This window comes from Rana temporaria, chromosome 13 (assembly GCF_905171775.1).
Source record: "Rana temporaria chromosome 13, aRanTem1.1, whole genome shotgun sequence".
Classification (NCBI taxonomy): Eukaryota; Metazoa; Chordata; class Amphibia; order Anura; family Ranidae; genus Rana; species Rana temporaria.
The window spans coordinates 48,868,520-48,886,848 of NC_053501.1; the positions used below are offsets into that span (position 1 = coordinate 48,868,520).

General features: G+C 44.3%; 1 protein-coding gene across 1 annotated transcript in view; it reads left to right on the forward strand.

Annotated features, from left to right (window-relative positions):
- Positions 1-17,991, forward strand: part of SIPA1L1 (signal induced proliferation associated 1 like 1) — a 331,939-nt gene extending 313,948 nt beyond the window's left edge. Inside the window, 2 exon segments of the mRNA XM_040332639.1 lie at positions 4,137-4,218; positions 15,647-17,991. Coding sequence (XP_040188573.1) covers positions 4,137-4,218; positions 15,647-15,790 — 226 coding nt within the window. The 3' untranslated portion in view covers positions 15,791-17,991.
- The last annotated feature ends 338 nt before the right edge of the window (positions 17,992-18,329 follow it).

The following is an 18,329-nucleotide window of genomic DNA, read 5'->3' on the forward strand; positions in this document are numbered from 1 at the left end:
CCGTAAGGCTTTACTGCCCGTTTCCCCTAGTGTGAATGGCGGCACGGGACCTGCATCGATCGTGGGATCGGCATTGGGGGGCCATCAGCGCGGGCAAGTAGGACAGGTAAGTGTCCTTATTAAAAGTCAGCAGCTACACTGTTAGTAGCTGCTGACTTTAAAAAAAAAAAAAATTGCGGGTGGAATCCCGGTTTAATTTTATGCTTGGGGTAATTGTCCTGCTGCATCACCCAACTACTACAACGCTTCAGCTAGCAGACAGCCACCCCGACATTATCCTGTAGGATATTTTGGTAAAGATGGGAATTTTTCCTGCGATGATGGCAAGTGGTCCAGGCCCTGAGGCAGCGAAGTAAGCCCAAATCAGGATGTTCCCTTCACAATACTTCACAGTTGGGATTATGTTTTAATGTTGGTAAGCTGTGCTTTTTTTGCACCATACATAGTGCTGAGTATTCTTCCCAAACAATTCAACTTTTGTTTCATTTATCCACAAAACATTTTCCCAGTAGTGTTGTGTTTTGCCTAGGTGCTCTTTGGCAAGCTTAAAGTGGTTGTAAACCTTTACATCACACTTTATGCTATAGGTAAGGCTTACCTGTAGCTACCCAGGGTATTTCCTAAACCTGCACGGTTTAGGACAGGGGTGTCAAACTCCATTTCATTCTGGGCCGCATCAGCAATATGAATGTCCTCAAAAGGGCCGGTTGTATCTGTAAGATTAGATGTCCAGCGCATCCCCTCCCCATATATTAGATGTCAAGAGCCACCCCACCATCAGAAGTTGAGTCCCCCACTCTCCCTTACATCACAGTGCACCACTCTTTCCTTATGCTGCTGATGGAAAGAAGCTGAATGCATTGCTTGAAAGCAGAAAGTAAGGGTCTGGAGGAGGACCAGAGAAGGACTGGCGCTCTCCTGCAGAAGAGGTGCGAGGGCCACATCAAATAGCATGAAGGGCCCGGATTCGGCCCGCGGGCCTTGTGTTTAACACCTGTGGTTTAGGAGATATCCCCCTGTGTCTGCATGTGCCAAAGTCATTGGCACTGAAGCAATGGCACGTCGTACCATTGCTTCAGTTAGACGTGTCGTTACCAGCAGCTCACAACAATGAGTGACATCATCGCGGCTCCGGCCAATCACAGTGCCGGAGCCCGCAATACTCAGAAGTCACTCTGGGAGAGATGTCGCCGCCAGAGGGGGAAAATGAGGACCAGGTGTGTTTAATAAAGACACAGGAAATTATAATTGTTTGTGTGGTATCAGCGTAAACTTAGATGAGGATCAGATTACATTTTATGGCAAATTACTTCTCAAACACGGGGAATGCCAAGGGATTCACATACTTTTTCTTGCCACTGTATTTGGCTATGGTTTAGTCTGTGTAACATTTGCATTTTCAGAACATAATCCTTATACCCATTACTTATAGAGGGCTTTCTCTGTGACCAATGGATACACATCTCCCATCACTCATTAGGTTCCAAGATTTTCTCTTTGACTCCTTTGGAGCCAACAGCTGCTGTAGGATGATGCAAACAGAGTATACTGGGTCTTGAAGGTGTCTCAGAACTAGGCCTTTCAAGCAACAGATGGTCAAAAAGTGCACAGAATGTTTATAATATACACACTAAAGCCTTCCCTCTGCCTAGCATGCTTAGACAAATGTTTCTTGTTTAGTTCCTTCTTTGCAAACTTTTGTATGGTGTTCCTTTATGTTCATTCATTCAAGACACAAAAAGTTGCAGAATTAACAAAGGACAACAGTATGTATTGTCTGAAAAAGAAAATAAAACCGACTCGTCATATGAGTCATAAAACACTGCGGTGGTGTCCCAGGAACTAATTTGCAGCAATACCAAAGAAAAGAAGATGGGGACCAAACCAGTCCACCATCCAAAGTAGTTCATCAAAGAACAACAGTGGTATTCCCCGTAAAGCTAGCAGATTGGTAGTCCTCTGTCTGTACAGCTCACACACCCTCAGATGCTAACCATCACAGTTCCGGTGTGATGGTTCAAGACGTTTTTGGGAAGCCCTTATATGTATAGTTCACCACTACTAAAAGTAGAGGTGGAAAGTGGGATTGTAGCGGTGCCAAGACAATATATTGAACAATAAATGGTTATTATATACATTTTAATCAAGATAACATACACATATAAATTGTACAAAAAAGAGGTTCAATAAAAATATAGCAAACATTGGAGTTTATGGATCGCTGGTATTCCCAAATTATATGAGGTAGTGGTCACAGAAGATTGTCCCATCCCTACATGTTTCGCTGTTAAGGCTTCCTCAGGGGATTAAACTGGGATCACCGATCCACAAAACCAGCTCTGACATAGAAATATAAGAACAAAGTATAAGTACATTAAAGAATAAATCAGACATAGGATTGTATTATCACATTCATGTGTGCTGTTCTACCACACCCCACGCAAAGGAGACCATCAAGAGACCCACCCTTCACCCAGCCAAGACGGAGGGAGGTCACATTTTGACTGGGTGAAGAAGGTGGGTCTCTTGATGGTCTTTTTTGTGTGGGGTGTGGTAGAACAACACACATCAATGTGATAATACAATCCTATGTTTTTGATTTATTCTTTAATGTACTTATACTTTGTCCTTTTTTTCTATGTCAGAGCTGGTTTGTGGATCTGTGGTCCCAGTTTAATCCCCTGAGGAAGCCTTAATGGCAAAACATGTAGGGATGGGACAATTTTCTGTGACCACTACCTCATATAATTTGGGAATACCAGCGACCCATAAACTACAATGTCTGTTTTAATATTTGGTTTTATTGAACCTCCTTTTTTGTACAACCTATGTGTATGTTATCCTAATAAAAATGTATATAATAACCATTTGTTGTTCAATATATTGTCTTGGCACTGCTACAATCCCACATTCCTCCTCTACTTTTGCGAATTGCCTTTGGGATGAGGTGCATATTGTTCTAGAATCATTTGGATCCTCTACTCTATACATAGTTCACCACTACTGTTGACACCAATCCGCCTCCAAGGATGGATTATCTCTCATTAGAGCTGTGCTGTGATCAACTCTGCCACATTAGCCATTCATCCCTCCTCTCAGCAATTACAACCAGCGTAGAGCGGCATGGTGATAGTGGACAGGCAACCTGGCGTAGGTGTGGTGACGTAATCACATCAATGTGTTTCGCTGACTGGTCAAGTGAGCTTCCTCAGGATTACTGCTGTTCTTTTATTTAGCTAATTTGGATGGTGGATTGGTTTGGTCACCATCTTCTTCTTTTTTGGTACTTATGTTCATTCATGCAAAAGTTATTTTTGCTACAGCTGCATGCACCCCAGAGCTACAAGGAAGTGCAAAAGTGTTTTCTTGAAAACGATAATAGATACCGCTGTAATGTCATTTATTTAATTTGAAAATGCTTATATTCAGGAAATAAGTAGCTTGCAGGACAGAGGCACACTTTACCGACGATCCACCAACCAGAAAAGATTTAGTCTTATAGTAATAAACTTAAATGAATATGTATATGCTTCAGATGACTATAGTACCATTTCATTCTTTGTCATTATTGATATTTGTACATTTTCTAGTGAATTCATTTAGCTTTCAATTTTTTTTTAAGCACAGAATATATATTCTTTCAATAATTATTGAAGTTGCTTTCAAGTACACGGATAGTCCCTTCTCCAGTTCTAACAGTTTTCAAAGGGTTAATTAACCTTTAATTACCATTTTTTTTGCTTTAAAATCGAACCGATGGACGGCTGACCATCGGTCAAAACCGATGGTTAGTACACAAAAGCATCGGTTCAAACCCCGCGCATGCTCAGAATCAAGTCAACGCATGCTTGGAAGCATTGAACTTCGGTTTTTTTTCAGCACGTCGTGTGTTTTACGTCTCCGCGTTCTGATCCAATCGGTTTTTGAACTGATGGTGTGTACGCACATCAGACCATCAGTCTGCTTCAGCGGTGAACCGATGAAAACTGTTCGGACCATTCTCATCGGATGGATCGACCGTGTGTCTGGATGGCTACAATGCCCTAAAACCCCTTGCTTCTGCAGTAGGCAGTACTGAATGCGGCTTCTGTTGTGGTTAAAGCCATTCATAAATGTCTCTTAAAATCTCCCTGTAGGAAGGACTCCCCTACTTCACTAACTTCAAAGGTTGAACAGCTGGAGAACATGCTGAAAATGCTGCAGTATGACCTACAAAAGGTACATCCGTTATTAATGATAACTAAAATGACGTTTTCTGTTGGAGTAACTTTATTGCAGTATGTTATTTTGACTAACACATAAAAACTGGGACTCCTTTTTAAAAACTAGTTGTAACAAAATTGTTGCTTATGTTAGCCAGTCAGTGAAGAAGATAAAGCAGCTATTTTGATTGCTTGTTTAATATGTGCTGCTCAGCTATTCACAGGTAGCCTTGTATTTCATTGATGAATAGAAAACTTCCTCTGATTGTCTGAGGTGGAGAGGCGAGCCGATGACATCCTGATTTCTTTCTCGTACATCACGGGACACAGAGCGGCATATTCATTACTATGTGGTTATATGGAGTACCTTCAGGTGATGGACACTGGCAATCTCAAACAGGAAGTGCCCCTCCCTATATAACCCCCTCCCATAGGAGGAGTACCTCAGTTTTTACGCCAGTGTCTTAGGTGTTGGTCATGGTTTAGCTTGCCTCCACATCCTTGGGATTAAGGTGGGCTAACCGGTTCTGTCCAAAGGCCTCAGTGCTAAAGTGGTCAGCAACCGGACCCCAAACCATTGGGGTATAGCCCATAATGCTTTCTGTCCAGAGAGCTGGACTCTGGGCCCAGAACTTAGAAACCTTTGGGGGCCTAATGTTTCTGTTGCCAGAGTGCTATATGGGCCCAGGACAGTGGATCCTTCATAGGAACCCAGGGCCTGAAGGTCTAGACGCCCCACGGAGATGGGGGAAGATTGGACCTCTTGCTGTGCAAAGTCCTGCGGCATGGAGCAGGTAAGTGAAGGGGAAACTTGCGGAACTTGGTTCGCAGCAGGTTTTCTGGGGGGAGGTCACAGTGGGACATGCCTAAAGTTTATGCGCTGCATCTGGCAAGGTGAGTCACATATCTTAGGATAGGATGACTCTATATGTATATATTCCCCATAATGGTGACCTCCCTGGTTGTATTGCAACTGGTGCTATAAAGCATTGAAAAAGGGCCTGTGTGTATAGTGACAATTCTCTCTAAGAGAAGCCCCTGGAAATCTACTGAGGTTTCTTATGTAAAAAAAAAGCTGGGAGTGAATGCTCCTACCTGCAAGCCTGCTCAGAGAGGTCCAGGCGGTTGCTGCAGGGAAAAACATGCCGCTCTGTGGATCCTGGCCTGGATCAGCCTCTGACCTCCTCGTGTGGCCCCCCCCCCCGCGCGCCGGCGCGCGCGCGTCCCCGTGATATGGGCGCAATTTTGCGCCGTTTGCTGACAGGGGAAGGGCGGGCCTGTGGGTAAAAGGAAGGGGCGGCCCTTCCAAATATGTTCCCAGCTCAGTGAGTGTTGGAACTGAGAGAGGAAGGACCAGAGCGGCAGCGTGGGGCGCCGAGGACACACAGTGGCCAAAGAAGAGTATTACAGTCTTGAAAGGACTGTCCTTTACCCTAGAGATAGGTGTTTCTTTTTCAGCAGTTTTTTGGCAATACTACTAAAGGGGACAGAATGGTCTTTCTTTCTTTGGTTTAAAGAAAAAAAAAAAAAAAAGAAAAAGAAACAAACCAGGGTAATAAGAAGGCATTTTTTCCCCAAAAAAGGTTTTTGGGCAATAACTATTTATTTTTCCAAACACCGTTAAGTAGCGGCCGTACCTCGGTATTATACCATGGCAGCCGCTGCTTTCCCCAGAGGGAGCCTTGGTGGGACCATCGGGATCTGGGGCTGGAGCTGGCACGGGTCAGTCCAACCCTAGGGTGGTCACGGACGAGGTACTGTCCACCTCTCTAAAGGAGATGGAAAAAAGAATGGAAAAAATGATAGCCAAGGCTATGCGGGGCAGAAAACGGAATAGATCTCCGTCGCCCGAGCGTGAACCCTCAGATGAGGAAGCCCCTTCCGCAGGGGAATTGGACGACCTCTTGGACAAGGACCAAGTAGGTTCAGGGATCGAGGATCCGGGTACGGAGGAGTCTGGCGCAGCCTCCCAAGGGGAGAGCTGGTGGGTTCAAGTATTAACAGACTTGGTCCATAGGACATTCAACTTGCCAGTACCAGATCTCCAAGTATCAACGGTTTCAGCTTTGGGCTCACTAATAGCGCCTCAAAGCAATGCGGTTTTTCCGATCCATCCTCTGCTAGAGGAAGTTATGTTCCAAGATTGGACCAAGCCAGATAGAATCTTTGTACCACCTAAAATATTCTCTGCCTTATATCCTATGGAAGAGAAATTTTCCAAGAGATGGGCAGCCCCGGCTGTGGACGCAGCCATCTCATGTGTTAACAAATCTTTAACATGCCCTGTAGAAAACATACAGGTGTTCAAGGATCCGGTTGATAAACGCTTGGAAACGCTATTTAAAACCTCCTTCACTACTGCAAGGGCAGTAGTGCAGCCAGCTGTGGCTGCAATTGGGGTTGCACAAGCATTATCGGATCAAGCTAAGCAGATGCTTAAACTTTTTCCTGCCCAGCAGGCAGAAAAATTTTCGGATGTCCCTAGGGCAATACGCTTACAGTAGATGCGATTAAGGATTCTATCCAGCAAGCGTCACATTTATCGTTATCCCTTATCCATATGAGAAGACTCTTATGGTTAAAGAGCTGGGAGGCAGAGCCCCCATGCAAGAAGCTCCTGGTAGGGTTCCCCTTCCATGGAGGACGACTCTTCGGAGAAGACCTGGATAAATACATTCAGACCATTTCAAGCGGAAAAAGTACTTTTTTGCCCACCAAGAAGTTTCGGGGGCCTGCGTTTAAACGACAGTACTCCCCTGGGCAGGGGCCTTCCAATACCAAACCGTATCGACGGCCTCCTGCAAGATCAAATTTTAACAAGTCGCAGGGACAGGCCGCCGGAGGCAAGAAGCAGTGGTTTCGCAAGCCAGCAAAGCCAGCCCCCAAGCCGGCCTTTGAAAGGGCGCCCCCACCCACGAAGGTGGGGGGAAGACTGCGTCTCTTTGCAGAGGTTTGGCAGGCCAGCATTCCCGACAGATGGGTACGGTCTTCCGTGGCTACAGGCTACAAATTAGACTTCCTAAAGTTTCCTCCTCCTCATTTTCAGGAGTCAAGGGTACCAAACGATCCGAAGAAGGGAGCCGCATTAATAGCGGCATTGAATCATCTACTCTCTCAGGAGGTAATAGTAGAGGTACCAGTCCAAGAACAGGGGCTAGGTTTCTACTCCAACCTATTCATCATCCCAAAGTTCAACGGCGATGTCAGGCCAATTTTGGACTTAAAAATGGTGAATGCATACCTAAAGGTCCGCTCATTTCGGATGGAATCCGTGCGGTCAGCAGCTGCCGCACTTCAGAGGGACGACTTTATGGCATCCATAGACATAAAGGATGCTTACCTTCATGTTCCAATTTACCAGCCACATCAAAGATTTCTACGCTTCTCGGTGGCTCTGCGTCATTTCCAATTCGTGGCGCTTCCCTTCGGGTTGGCTACGGCCCCCCGGGTGTTTACGAAGGTCCTAGTTCCAATCCTAGCCAATCTAAGGATCCAAGGGGTCACGATCCTAGCATACCTGGACGACCTCCTAGTCATAGATCACTCGTCTCCTGGCTTGGAACGAGCAGTGGCCCTCACAGTTCAGTACCTCGAGAGGTTTGGCTGGGTCCTAAATCGAGAAAAGTCAGCATTCCAGCCCACAAGGCAGTTGGAATATCTCGGCATGAGATTAGACACAGAACAACAGAGGGTGTTTCTGCCTCTGATAAGGGTCAAAGCCATCAAGGAATTAATCCTACTGGTTCTAAGCAAGAAAGAACCAACTGTTCGCCTATGTATGCGGTTACTAGGCAAGATGGTGGCCACATTCGAGGCGGTACCGTACGCCCAGAGCCACACTCGCATCCTGCAGGCAGCCATCCTGTCAGCATGGAGCAGGAGGCCACAGGCCTTAGATATCCCTTTGCCGCTCTCATCAAGAGTCCGACAAAGTCTGTGTTGGTGGTTAGACCCTCAGAATCTACTGAAGGGGAAGTCTTTCAGCCCAGTGGCTTGGAAGATAGTAACCACAGACGCCAGCCTGACGGGCTGGGGAGCAATTTTGGATGATTACACTCGCCAAGGTACTTGGGCAAAGCCAGAGAAGCAGTTGCCCATCAACATCTTGGAGCTCAGAGCTGCTCGACTAGCCCTCAGGGCTTGGACGTCCAAGTTGCAGGGGTTCCCGGTGAGAATTCAATCGGACAATGCCACGGCAGTGGCATACATAAATCACCAAGGGGGGAACCAAGAGTCAAGCCGCTCAGAGAGAGGTGAGCTTGATTCTCCTGTGGGCAGAAGCTCATGTGCCCTGCATATCGGCAATATTCATTCCAGGACTGGACAACCTTCAGGCGGACTTCTTAAGTCGCCAGACTCTGTTGCCGGGGGAATGGTCTCTACATCCACAGGTCTTTCAGACACTCTGCCAGAGATGGGGAGTGCCGGACGTGGATATCATGGCATCGAGACTCAAGAAGCTAGACAGGTTCATATCCCGCTCAAGGGATCCGATGGCCTGCGGAACCGATGCGCTGGTTTGCCCTTGGCATCAGTTCAAACTTCTTTATGCATTTCCCCCGCTCCAGTTACTACCCCGCCTGCTGCGCAGGATCAGGGTGGAGCACATACCAGTCATCCTGGTAGCTCCAGCATGGCCCAGAAGGGCATGGTGTTCACTAATCCTAAAGATGGTAGTGGGAGACCCTTGGACTCTTCCTCTACGACCAGACCTGCTATCGCAAGGTCCGATCCTCCACCCTGCCTTATGGCATCTAAACTTGACGGCCTGGAAGCTGAATCCCTGATTCTCAGGGGTAAAGGTCTGTCTCAGAAAGTAATCTCTACCCTAATCAGAGCCAGGAAACCGGTCTCTAGGGTGATTTATTACAGGGTCTGGAAGGCCTATGTAGGCTGGTGTGAGTCCAAGCTATGGCTTTCTCGTAAGTTTACCATCGATAGAGTATTACGTTGTCTCCAGCTAGGAGTGGATAAAGGACTGGCATTAAGCACTATCAAAGGACAGATTTCAGCTTTGTCAGTATGGTTTCAGCGGCCGCTGGCCACCCACTCGCTGGTTAAGACCTTCGTTCAAGGGGTCTTACGTATTAATCCTCCAGTTAAATCCCCGCTTTGTCCGTGGGATTTAAATCTTGTTCTGTCAAGTTTACAGAAACAACCTTTTGAGCCGTTGGCTGAAATTCCTTTGGTTTTACTGACAAGGAAGTTAGTATTTTTGGTCGCCATAGTTTCCGCCAGAAGAGTATCGGAACTGGCAGCCTTATCCTGTAAGGAACCATATCTTATTTTACATAAGGACAAGGTCGTTCTCCGCCCTCATCCTTCCTTCCTACCAAAGGTTATATCCAGTTTTCATCTAAACCAGGATTTGGTATTACCATCCTTCTTTCCTAAACCTACTTCCAGAAAGGAAGGGTTGCTGCATACCTTGGATATTGTCAGGGCCATGAAGGCCTATCTTAAAGCTACAGAGAAGATCCGGAAAACAGATGTGTTGTTCATTTTACCGGATGGGCCCAAAAAGGGGGCAGGCAGCTGCAAAATCCACCATCTCGAGGTGGATTAAACAGTTAATCACTCAGGCCTACGGCTTGAAGGGGTTGCCTCCTCCGTTATCATTAAAGGCTCATTCTACTAGGGCCATGGGCGCCTCCTGGGCAGCACACCACCAGATCTCTATGGCTCAAGTTTGCAAGGCGGCAACCTGGTCTTCTGTCCACACGTTTACAAAGTTCTACCAGTTGGACGTAAGAAGGAATACTGATACAGCCTTTGGGCAGGCAGTGCTGCGGGCTGCAGTTTGAGACCCTCGGATTCCGGGGGCTCCCTTTTGAGTAAAATTTAAAAAAAAATTTTCTCAACTAAGTTGGATTTATTATGAGTTAAGTATATCTCTAAATTAAATCCTTTTGTCTTGGGAAGATGTCTCCCTCCCCTCATTGTAAGCATTGCTTTGGGACATCCCACATAGTAATGAATATGCCGCTCTGTGTCCTGTGATGTACGAGAAAGAAAAATGGATTTTTAATACAGCTTACCTGTAAAATCCTTTTCTTGGAGTACATCACGGGACACAGAGCTCCCACCCCTCTTATGGGGACCATTTTGGGAGGCATACTGCTTGCTACAAAACTGAGGTACTCCTCCTATGGGAGGGGGTTATATAGGGAGGGGCACTTCCTGTTTGAGATTGCCAGTGTCCATCACCTGAAGGTACTCCATATAACCACATAGTAATGAATATGCCGCTCTGTGTCCCGTGATGTACTCCAAGAAAAGGATTTTACAGGTAAGCTGTATTAAAAATCCCTTTTTTTATACTCTCAAATTTAAAAATGAAATCTCTTCTAGGAGAGACAGGTTTTTCAGTGCATTAGGCTTTACCACTGTAAACCACTTGTGTAGAAGTAACCAGAGATATCTTGGGAGGTTTCCCAGACTATCCCCATCTGATTGTTTTATCACAGCAGGCAAAGGGATGGTCCCTGGAAAGCTCTTGTTGAAGAATTCCTTTAATATATCGGGATGTTCCAAAAGCTTTCTCATCTGCCGAACCCCTGATATTTATGCTTTCATTGTTTGCTGCTTGTTGCAATCTTTTAAGAAGATTGGCCTGGGAAACCTTGCAAAAATGTTTTAAAACAAAATACACACTTGTATTCGAAATTGCCACACAATCTGACCATGTTACAGGAAAACAGACATTTTATATTTTAGATTACCACGTTATCTGGCCATATTATCTTTTACGGGAAAACAAAATTTACCTTTAGACCTCAAGCACACAGGACATTTTTTCCTCCCCTGGACACCTTTGCTTCAGGGGAGGAAAAAGCAGTTTAAATAACGTACCTAAAGCCGCATTTAGCAAACGTGTTTTGGCACGTCAATCGTATGAGTGTTCATTTGTTCCATTGACCAGAATATTAACTGGCTTTTGGAATGAATGAAAGCTTGAGCGCTAAACCGCCTAGTGTTTAGGCACAGTTGCACGTGTTTAGGCAGTTTCATAATTTTTCTGCCTGATCGTGCTCGGCCTCTAAACGCTACTCTTCTATTACACATGCAAACACCTGTGTGTGCATGTGTGAATGGCCCCATGGTGCGTTTACAGTCTGAGGGAAAAAAAATCAAACGCTGTTAAAAGCATCTTTTTTACATCATGTTGGCACGAGGCCTTATGATTACATGGCAAAATAATTCACAGAGAGTTGAAATAATGTATTGTGTATGTACTGTAGCTCCTTCTGTTCAGCTTTGTATAGTCATGCAAGACTGAACCAGGAGGAAATTCCTCTTCCATGATGCAGTTGCTCCCTTTTTTTCTGTATGTAAAATATTCCATTAATCAGTGTAGTGTGGTGGAGGGGTTGGGCACAGACAGCATTTTTCAGCAATAAAGTCTTTTAAAAACAGGATCACTCTGCTCTCACCTCAATGGGATGGTTATTGTAGACGTCAAAAGCACAATGCAAACAGATAGCTAAAGAAAAAGTCTTGGTCCGTTTTGCACACTAGATGCTTATTCATAAGGTCACCTTACGTTACAAATATGCATGCCAAAGGGTTGTCATTTGAATCCTAACTTCATCACCTAAAAAGCTCTCAACTCTGCAAATACTTTCAGAAAGGCTATGTTCACATATATACGGGTTGCAGTAGTTCTTGTAAATCGCATGCATTCTCACACCCGCATGCAGCTGCACAGAAAATGTGTGGGGTGCCATTAATGCTTAAGGAATGGTTCACAATGGGAATTGCACAGGAACAAGCTGTACATTCCTGTGCAATTCAAATGCAGCTCTCGTTCATTTGGAATGAACGGAAATCGCACTGCACCAAAAGTAATGCATGCACAACTTTCGGAAAACTCACTGCAAATGCATTGCATGGTACTTCTGAACCATGCATCCTGAGTTTGGGGTGTCAATAACCTAATATTGGCACCCGCTGGACATTGCAGCGCGTTTTGAACACAGTGCAAGAATCAGGCATTGAAAGTGGGTTTCCTGTACTGCTTTCTGTTGTGAAGTGGCACTTACTGGCACCTCAACGCACCGAAAAACTGTTTCCTGCACATGGAAATCTATTTACATGCGGCTGCGTTTTGAGAAAGGTGCATGGACCTTTTCCCTGCAGAATACGCAGGCACAGCAGCCCATTCAAATGAATGGGCTGCTGTGCCTGTGCACCTACAGCATGCAGAGTCGCATACATAGGAACCAAGGACGATCCAGCCCTCATAGCTGCGCATTAGGGTTGCACGGATACCGAACATTTGCATGTTCATGCAAATGCTCCGATTCCTAATCCGATACCTGGGCACCAATAAAGCAGCTGACAGCCTCTTCTCCTCCTCTCCCTCACACGGCTTTCAGCTGCTTCACTGAAATCTATACAGGAGGACCGGTGCCTCCTCTGTGTCCTTCTCCGTTCCCCCAATGCGTCCTCCTTCGCTCCCCTGCCATGTCCTTTGCTCCCCCGCCATGTCCTCCTCTGGTCCCCCCTGCCCCGGATCTGTCAGGGTGGAGAGCGGAGGAAGGAGCTGGTAATCTGTAATTCACAGGCTCACTGCCTCTGTCCATTCATAACTGAGCATTGTAGATTGTGTTTACGATGCTTTAGTTTATGAATGGAGAGGCACCTCTGTCTCCTCTCCATTCATCTTTAGTGCAGCTGAGGCTGCTAAGAAAGGGACTGGGGAATCTGTGTCCTCAGTCCCTTTCTCTGTCTCAAAGGGGAGATGTCAGTGGTCTGTTTATCTCACCAAAGCTTCTTCCCAACAGGTTGCTACAAATAAATAATGGAAAATTGTAAAAATAATTATTAAAAAAAAACACTGACACTGTCCACTCACCCCCCCCCCCCCCCCCCCAAAAGATGGCATTGAAAAAACAAAAAATATATAAAAAATATTGTTTATGTATGTAAATAAAATAAAAAACTACTGACACAGTCCACACCTCATTAGTGCCACCTACCAGTGCCCATCAGTGCTACTGTCACATGCCATTAAAAAAGTATTGGTAGGCTGGGTTCACACTACGGTTTTCCCGTCTGTCAGCCGCATACGATTTCAGTATTGAAAACGTACGGGCCCGGACGGGAAAACGTAGAGATAGACAATGCATTGCAAATCGTATGCACTCGGATGCATCCGGGTGCGTACGATTTGCTGGCAAAACGTTTTTTAAACGTACGCAAAACCGTGTTCAACCACGGTTTTGCGGTCGTTTTTAAAACAGTATGGCAAACGCATACGTTTTCCTTTAACATTAATGTTAATGGAAAACGCACAAAAGTGCGGTGCCATACATTCCCGTCCGTTTCAGCCGCATACGGTTTTTCATATAAATCGTATGCGGCTGATGGACGGGAAAACCGTAGTGTGAACCCAGCCGTACTTGTACTTGGTCTTAAAAAAGTGGTATCCGTACAACCCTACTGCGCATACTTACTTCCTTTGCTAAGTTCACTTGCAGTAGCAAAGAGCATAAGCAGGGCATGCATGATCATGTCATGACTTTGAGCTTATGCAGAACCTAAAGCTCTGTTTTTAGGGGTCAAGTCCTGGGAAAAAAAGCGTGGGAACACGTCCCAAGATTCCTCCCTCCTCAAAAATAAAAGTGTGTGTGTGTGTGTGTATATATATATATATATGTATATATATATATATATGTGTATATATATACTCCTTTTTTTAACGAATAAAGTGCAGCATTTATTATGAAGTGCCAGTTTACGAGGACACCTTCAAGATTGACATGCATTAAACAAATAAATCTAGAACAGATGTAACCTGTGCCGATCGTTGCAGCCTCGCCTGTGCCGATCGTTGCAGCCTTGCCTGTGCCGATCGTTGCAGCCTTGCCTGTGCCGATCGTTGCAGCCTTGCCTGTGCCGATCGTTGCAGCCTTGCCTGTGCCGATCGTTGCAGCCTTGCCTGTGCCGATCGTTGCAGCCTTGCCTGTGCCGATCGTTGCAGCCTTGCCTGTGCCGATCGTTGCAGCCTTGCCTGTGCCGATCGTTGCAGCCTTGCCTGTGCCGATCGTTGCAGCCTTGCCTGTGCCGATCGTTGCAGCCTTGCCTGTGCCGATCGTTGCAGCCTTGCCTGTGCCGATCGTTGCAGCCTTGCCTGTGCCGATCGTTGCAGCCTTGCCTGTGCCGATCGTTGCAGCCTCGCCTGTGCCGATCGTTGCAGCCTCAGTTGTGCCTGGATTATACACAGTGGGCATCTCCCGCTGTCACAGAGCTTGGGTCTGTAATGTTAGGTGGCCAGCCACTGTAACAAAGTCCCACCTCCTAGACCAGCAACGGCTCTTGTGATAGGCGGATCACTGATTCAATGCCGGGAAATTGAATCCGGTTTATGCCTATCGCAGAAGCTGGTCTAACATTTGTTACAGTGCCTGGCTGCCAAACATTGCAGTGAGGTACTCGAGAGGAAGGAGGGAGGGAAGAAATTTGCACCTGAGCCAGGATCGGCCCTGAACGCTGCTACAGCCACAGCACAAAGCTGCCCCAGGGCAGGCAGCCTACCGGACCCTGCTGCTAACGGGAATGGCATTCCTGCTGTGAAAAAAGTATAGGAACGCCATTCCTATGCATTCCCGCAGGACTCGAGCCCTGTCTGTCCTCATGCCCATGTGACAGTGCTGGATGACTGAACAGTCCATCAACAAGCACCAACGTTGTCATGTGATAGGGCAGGGAGTGAGTCACATGCTCCCATACTCCTGGAAGTAATGAATATACAATTTCACTGTGCCAGGCAGCAAAGGAGGGAGGTACAGTATGTTCAAGCAGTGCAGAGATTATAAATAGTAGTGAATGCTCTCTCTCACTCAATCAACATTGACAATTTGTATCATTATACTGCTAGTAAATGGGAAAGTGTCATATTTACTTTTGATATATATATTTTTTTTACATTTCTTTTGTTCCTGGTTTCTGGCCTAGGCAAATGTCATACATCTCAGGAGTCTTCGGGTGGAGAAGAGGGGCTTTCTCAGCTAAGCTCACCCTCCTGCCTGCATGTCTGGACTAAGAGCAGGTAGATTCCAGGAAGTAAATGCTACTTGAATCATCTGCCCTTACTCAAGATGGCTGCAACTGAAAATGCTAGAGGGTGTTTTTAATAGTGATTTCTCAGCAAAATAAAGCATGGAGATATGGATAGCAGGGGAGTCTGCTTTTGAATTTTAAAAATAAATTAAATAGGGTTTTTTGTTTGTGGTTCTCAGATGCAGTGTAGTTTCACTTTAAGGAAGTACTATGCTTTTTGCCCATAGTAACCAATTGGATGCATTCTTTCATTCCCTTAATGCAGTCCCAAGGAATGAAAGGATATTGTGCTTGCCATTAGCATCACAGTTACCTACATTGTAAATCGATAAACTATATAGTAAAATGTTGCTAACCATGGTATATTTCTGCCCTTGAAGGAAAAGGAAGACAAAGCAAATCTGCAAGCTGAAGTGCAGCTCCTGCGGGAAGACAACCTGCGCTTACAAGAGGAATCCCAGAATGCCTCAGCCAAGCTGAAGAAGTTCACAGAATGGGTGTTTAATACTATAGATATGAGCTAAGGGACAGATTAGACAGTGTAGAATACTAGACCCCTTGTCTCCAGTTGTGCACCATAGAATGTTAGCTTTAACTGCACCTGGATCCAGATGTACAGATGAAAAGTAACAATTCTCCCCATTGTTTCCCTTTTTAACTGCCTGCATGATTTCAGCAAAGTATATGTATAATCACTGCCTAAATCTTGGCAATAATAAGAAATCTTACTAGTAACTGCCGAAATGTGAATATTTCTGCTGAAAATAATGTACAGTTTAAAACAAAAACATTTGTCAAACCTGAATACTTTTTGGGCAGTAATTATTGCCACAGTAATGACTTTTTATTTCTCTCTCAAAGCTCTATCACATGGAATTCTTTGCAGATGCAAAATTGGGCAAGAAAACCAACCTAAGCCATCCAATAACTTTAGAGTACATCTCCTACAATGTGTTGTGTTTATCTAGACAAGGGGTGTGGATTTTTCCTTGCTTGTCTGTGTGTTGGTGTAATATGGTGTACACTACAGCCATATAACAGAAGGCTTCTTGTGTATTCCCAATCCCTTATTATAGATATGGTGACATTTTCCATATTTATCTTGCAAAACAGCAATAATCCCCAAGTTTATTGACAAGCTATAGATGGAGGTTTTATGCAAACTAAACAGATATAGATTGATTTGAGTGCTGCCATGTTTAAGGTTTACAGTTTAAGGAAAATTTATAGTGCGTATGTCCTGCATACTACTTAAGGCTTTGTTCTTTTCACTGATTTACCTTTTGTTTTTATGCGTGAATGATGATGTAGGCGCTTTAATGTGCCTCTAATTTCCATAGCATTCCTTACTACACTCTACTTAATTGGCCATTTGTATTAATTATATATAGTTTACTGGTCCTTACATTTTGTTGTAAAATATATTTGTCCCTGGTGGACTCTGCCTTGTTTACAAAATGTGATGGAAAAAAAATAGAAGAAAAGGGTGTTTTTTTTTTTTTTATTATTATTTTTTTTATTTAATGAAGCACTAATGTTTGTGTAGTCAGATCAGCTTTTAATTTTCATTATTTAGAAATGCACGCCATTATCATTTTTAGGACAACAAATTTGGAGGTTAAATATTGTCTGCCGTGTTGGAAAAAAAATGCACCCACCTTGATTTTAAAATCCTATACTGCATAGTTTAAACAATGTGTTGTACGAATTTTGTTGCAATGGAAGCAGAAAGGGTGACACTGGTTTTGGTGCTGCAACAGAATGCAGCTCTTCTTTTGGCTAAATAGTTAAGCAATATAGATATATTAAGAAGAGACAAACGTTTCATATATAATTTCTTAGTTCTGCCTCCCCCTTTCATATTGTATTCTAGAGGTCACTGGTGGAATTGTAGGGGGCAAAGGAGCTCCTAAGCCCTGTGGGGTTTATGGTGGCCCAAGAAAGCCTGAAAAGCAAGTCCTACAACCCATCCTAGAGCTGGGACTACTAATGCATATGTATACCTTTCAGAAGCTTTCATAAAAAGTCAGGACATCATTGTCAAAAACATGATGTCACATGCTACCCCCTCCCCCCACTCAGGAGCCCACAGAAGACAATCTACTCTTGTTCTATAAGATAAACTATACATATACTCAGACAGTTTGCCTATATCTACATTTTTAAACTAAACCCTATATTTGCTACCAGATTCTATCTAGGACGAGAAATTTATATTTTGTAAGAAAATGTAATTTGTTCTCTAAAAAGGAGGGAAAAAATGGTTTGCTATGCTTTCTCAGTAAAGTCTGTGACAGTTTGAGACGTTTCTTTGCAATGTTCAGATCTGCTTTTTTTTTTTTTTTTTTTGCATTATTTTCAGTTTTAAAAACTAAAAAAAGCATGTAGAGAAATGTTAATTCACATGGCGACAAAGCATACCATTTAATTATTTACCTTGCCAGTGTCATTTTAGTGAAATGTTTGAGTGTCTTTTTTTTAATGAGTGTATGAAGGAGATTTATATAGTAATGGCTGGTATAACTTGTAAATTGATTTTTTTGCGAGCCTTTCTCAATTGTACTGAAATATTGTTTTGATTTCTTCATTTTTTTTTATTTTTTTTTGCTGGAAATGGGAGGATCTCGAGACCAGCTATTTATTAGAATTTTGCAACAAAGCGATTGTATCTAAGGTTGCAGAGAAAACTTGTAAATTCTGACAATAAATCTGGTTTTAAAAGAGATTGGTGTGTTTTATTTACACTCAAAATTCAAAGCTAAGAAATATAAATTCAGGAACTGACCAGATAATAAAAATGTATCTCTTAGGACAATGTTTCTTTTTTTAAATGTAGCAAAAAGAGGGAGGTCGGTGGGTGTGTTCTACTAAATCTAATGCCACATCCAATATGAATTGCACAAAAGAAATGGATTACCCTAAATGGACTTTAACCTCCTGAGACCCGCACTATAGTCAAATGACGGCTACAGCGCGGATCTCAATATCCAACTGGACGTCAATTGACGTCCGCCCCTTTGGGCGTTTCCCGTGCGCGCTCCAGAGCGCGCAGCGGGGAACTTC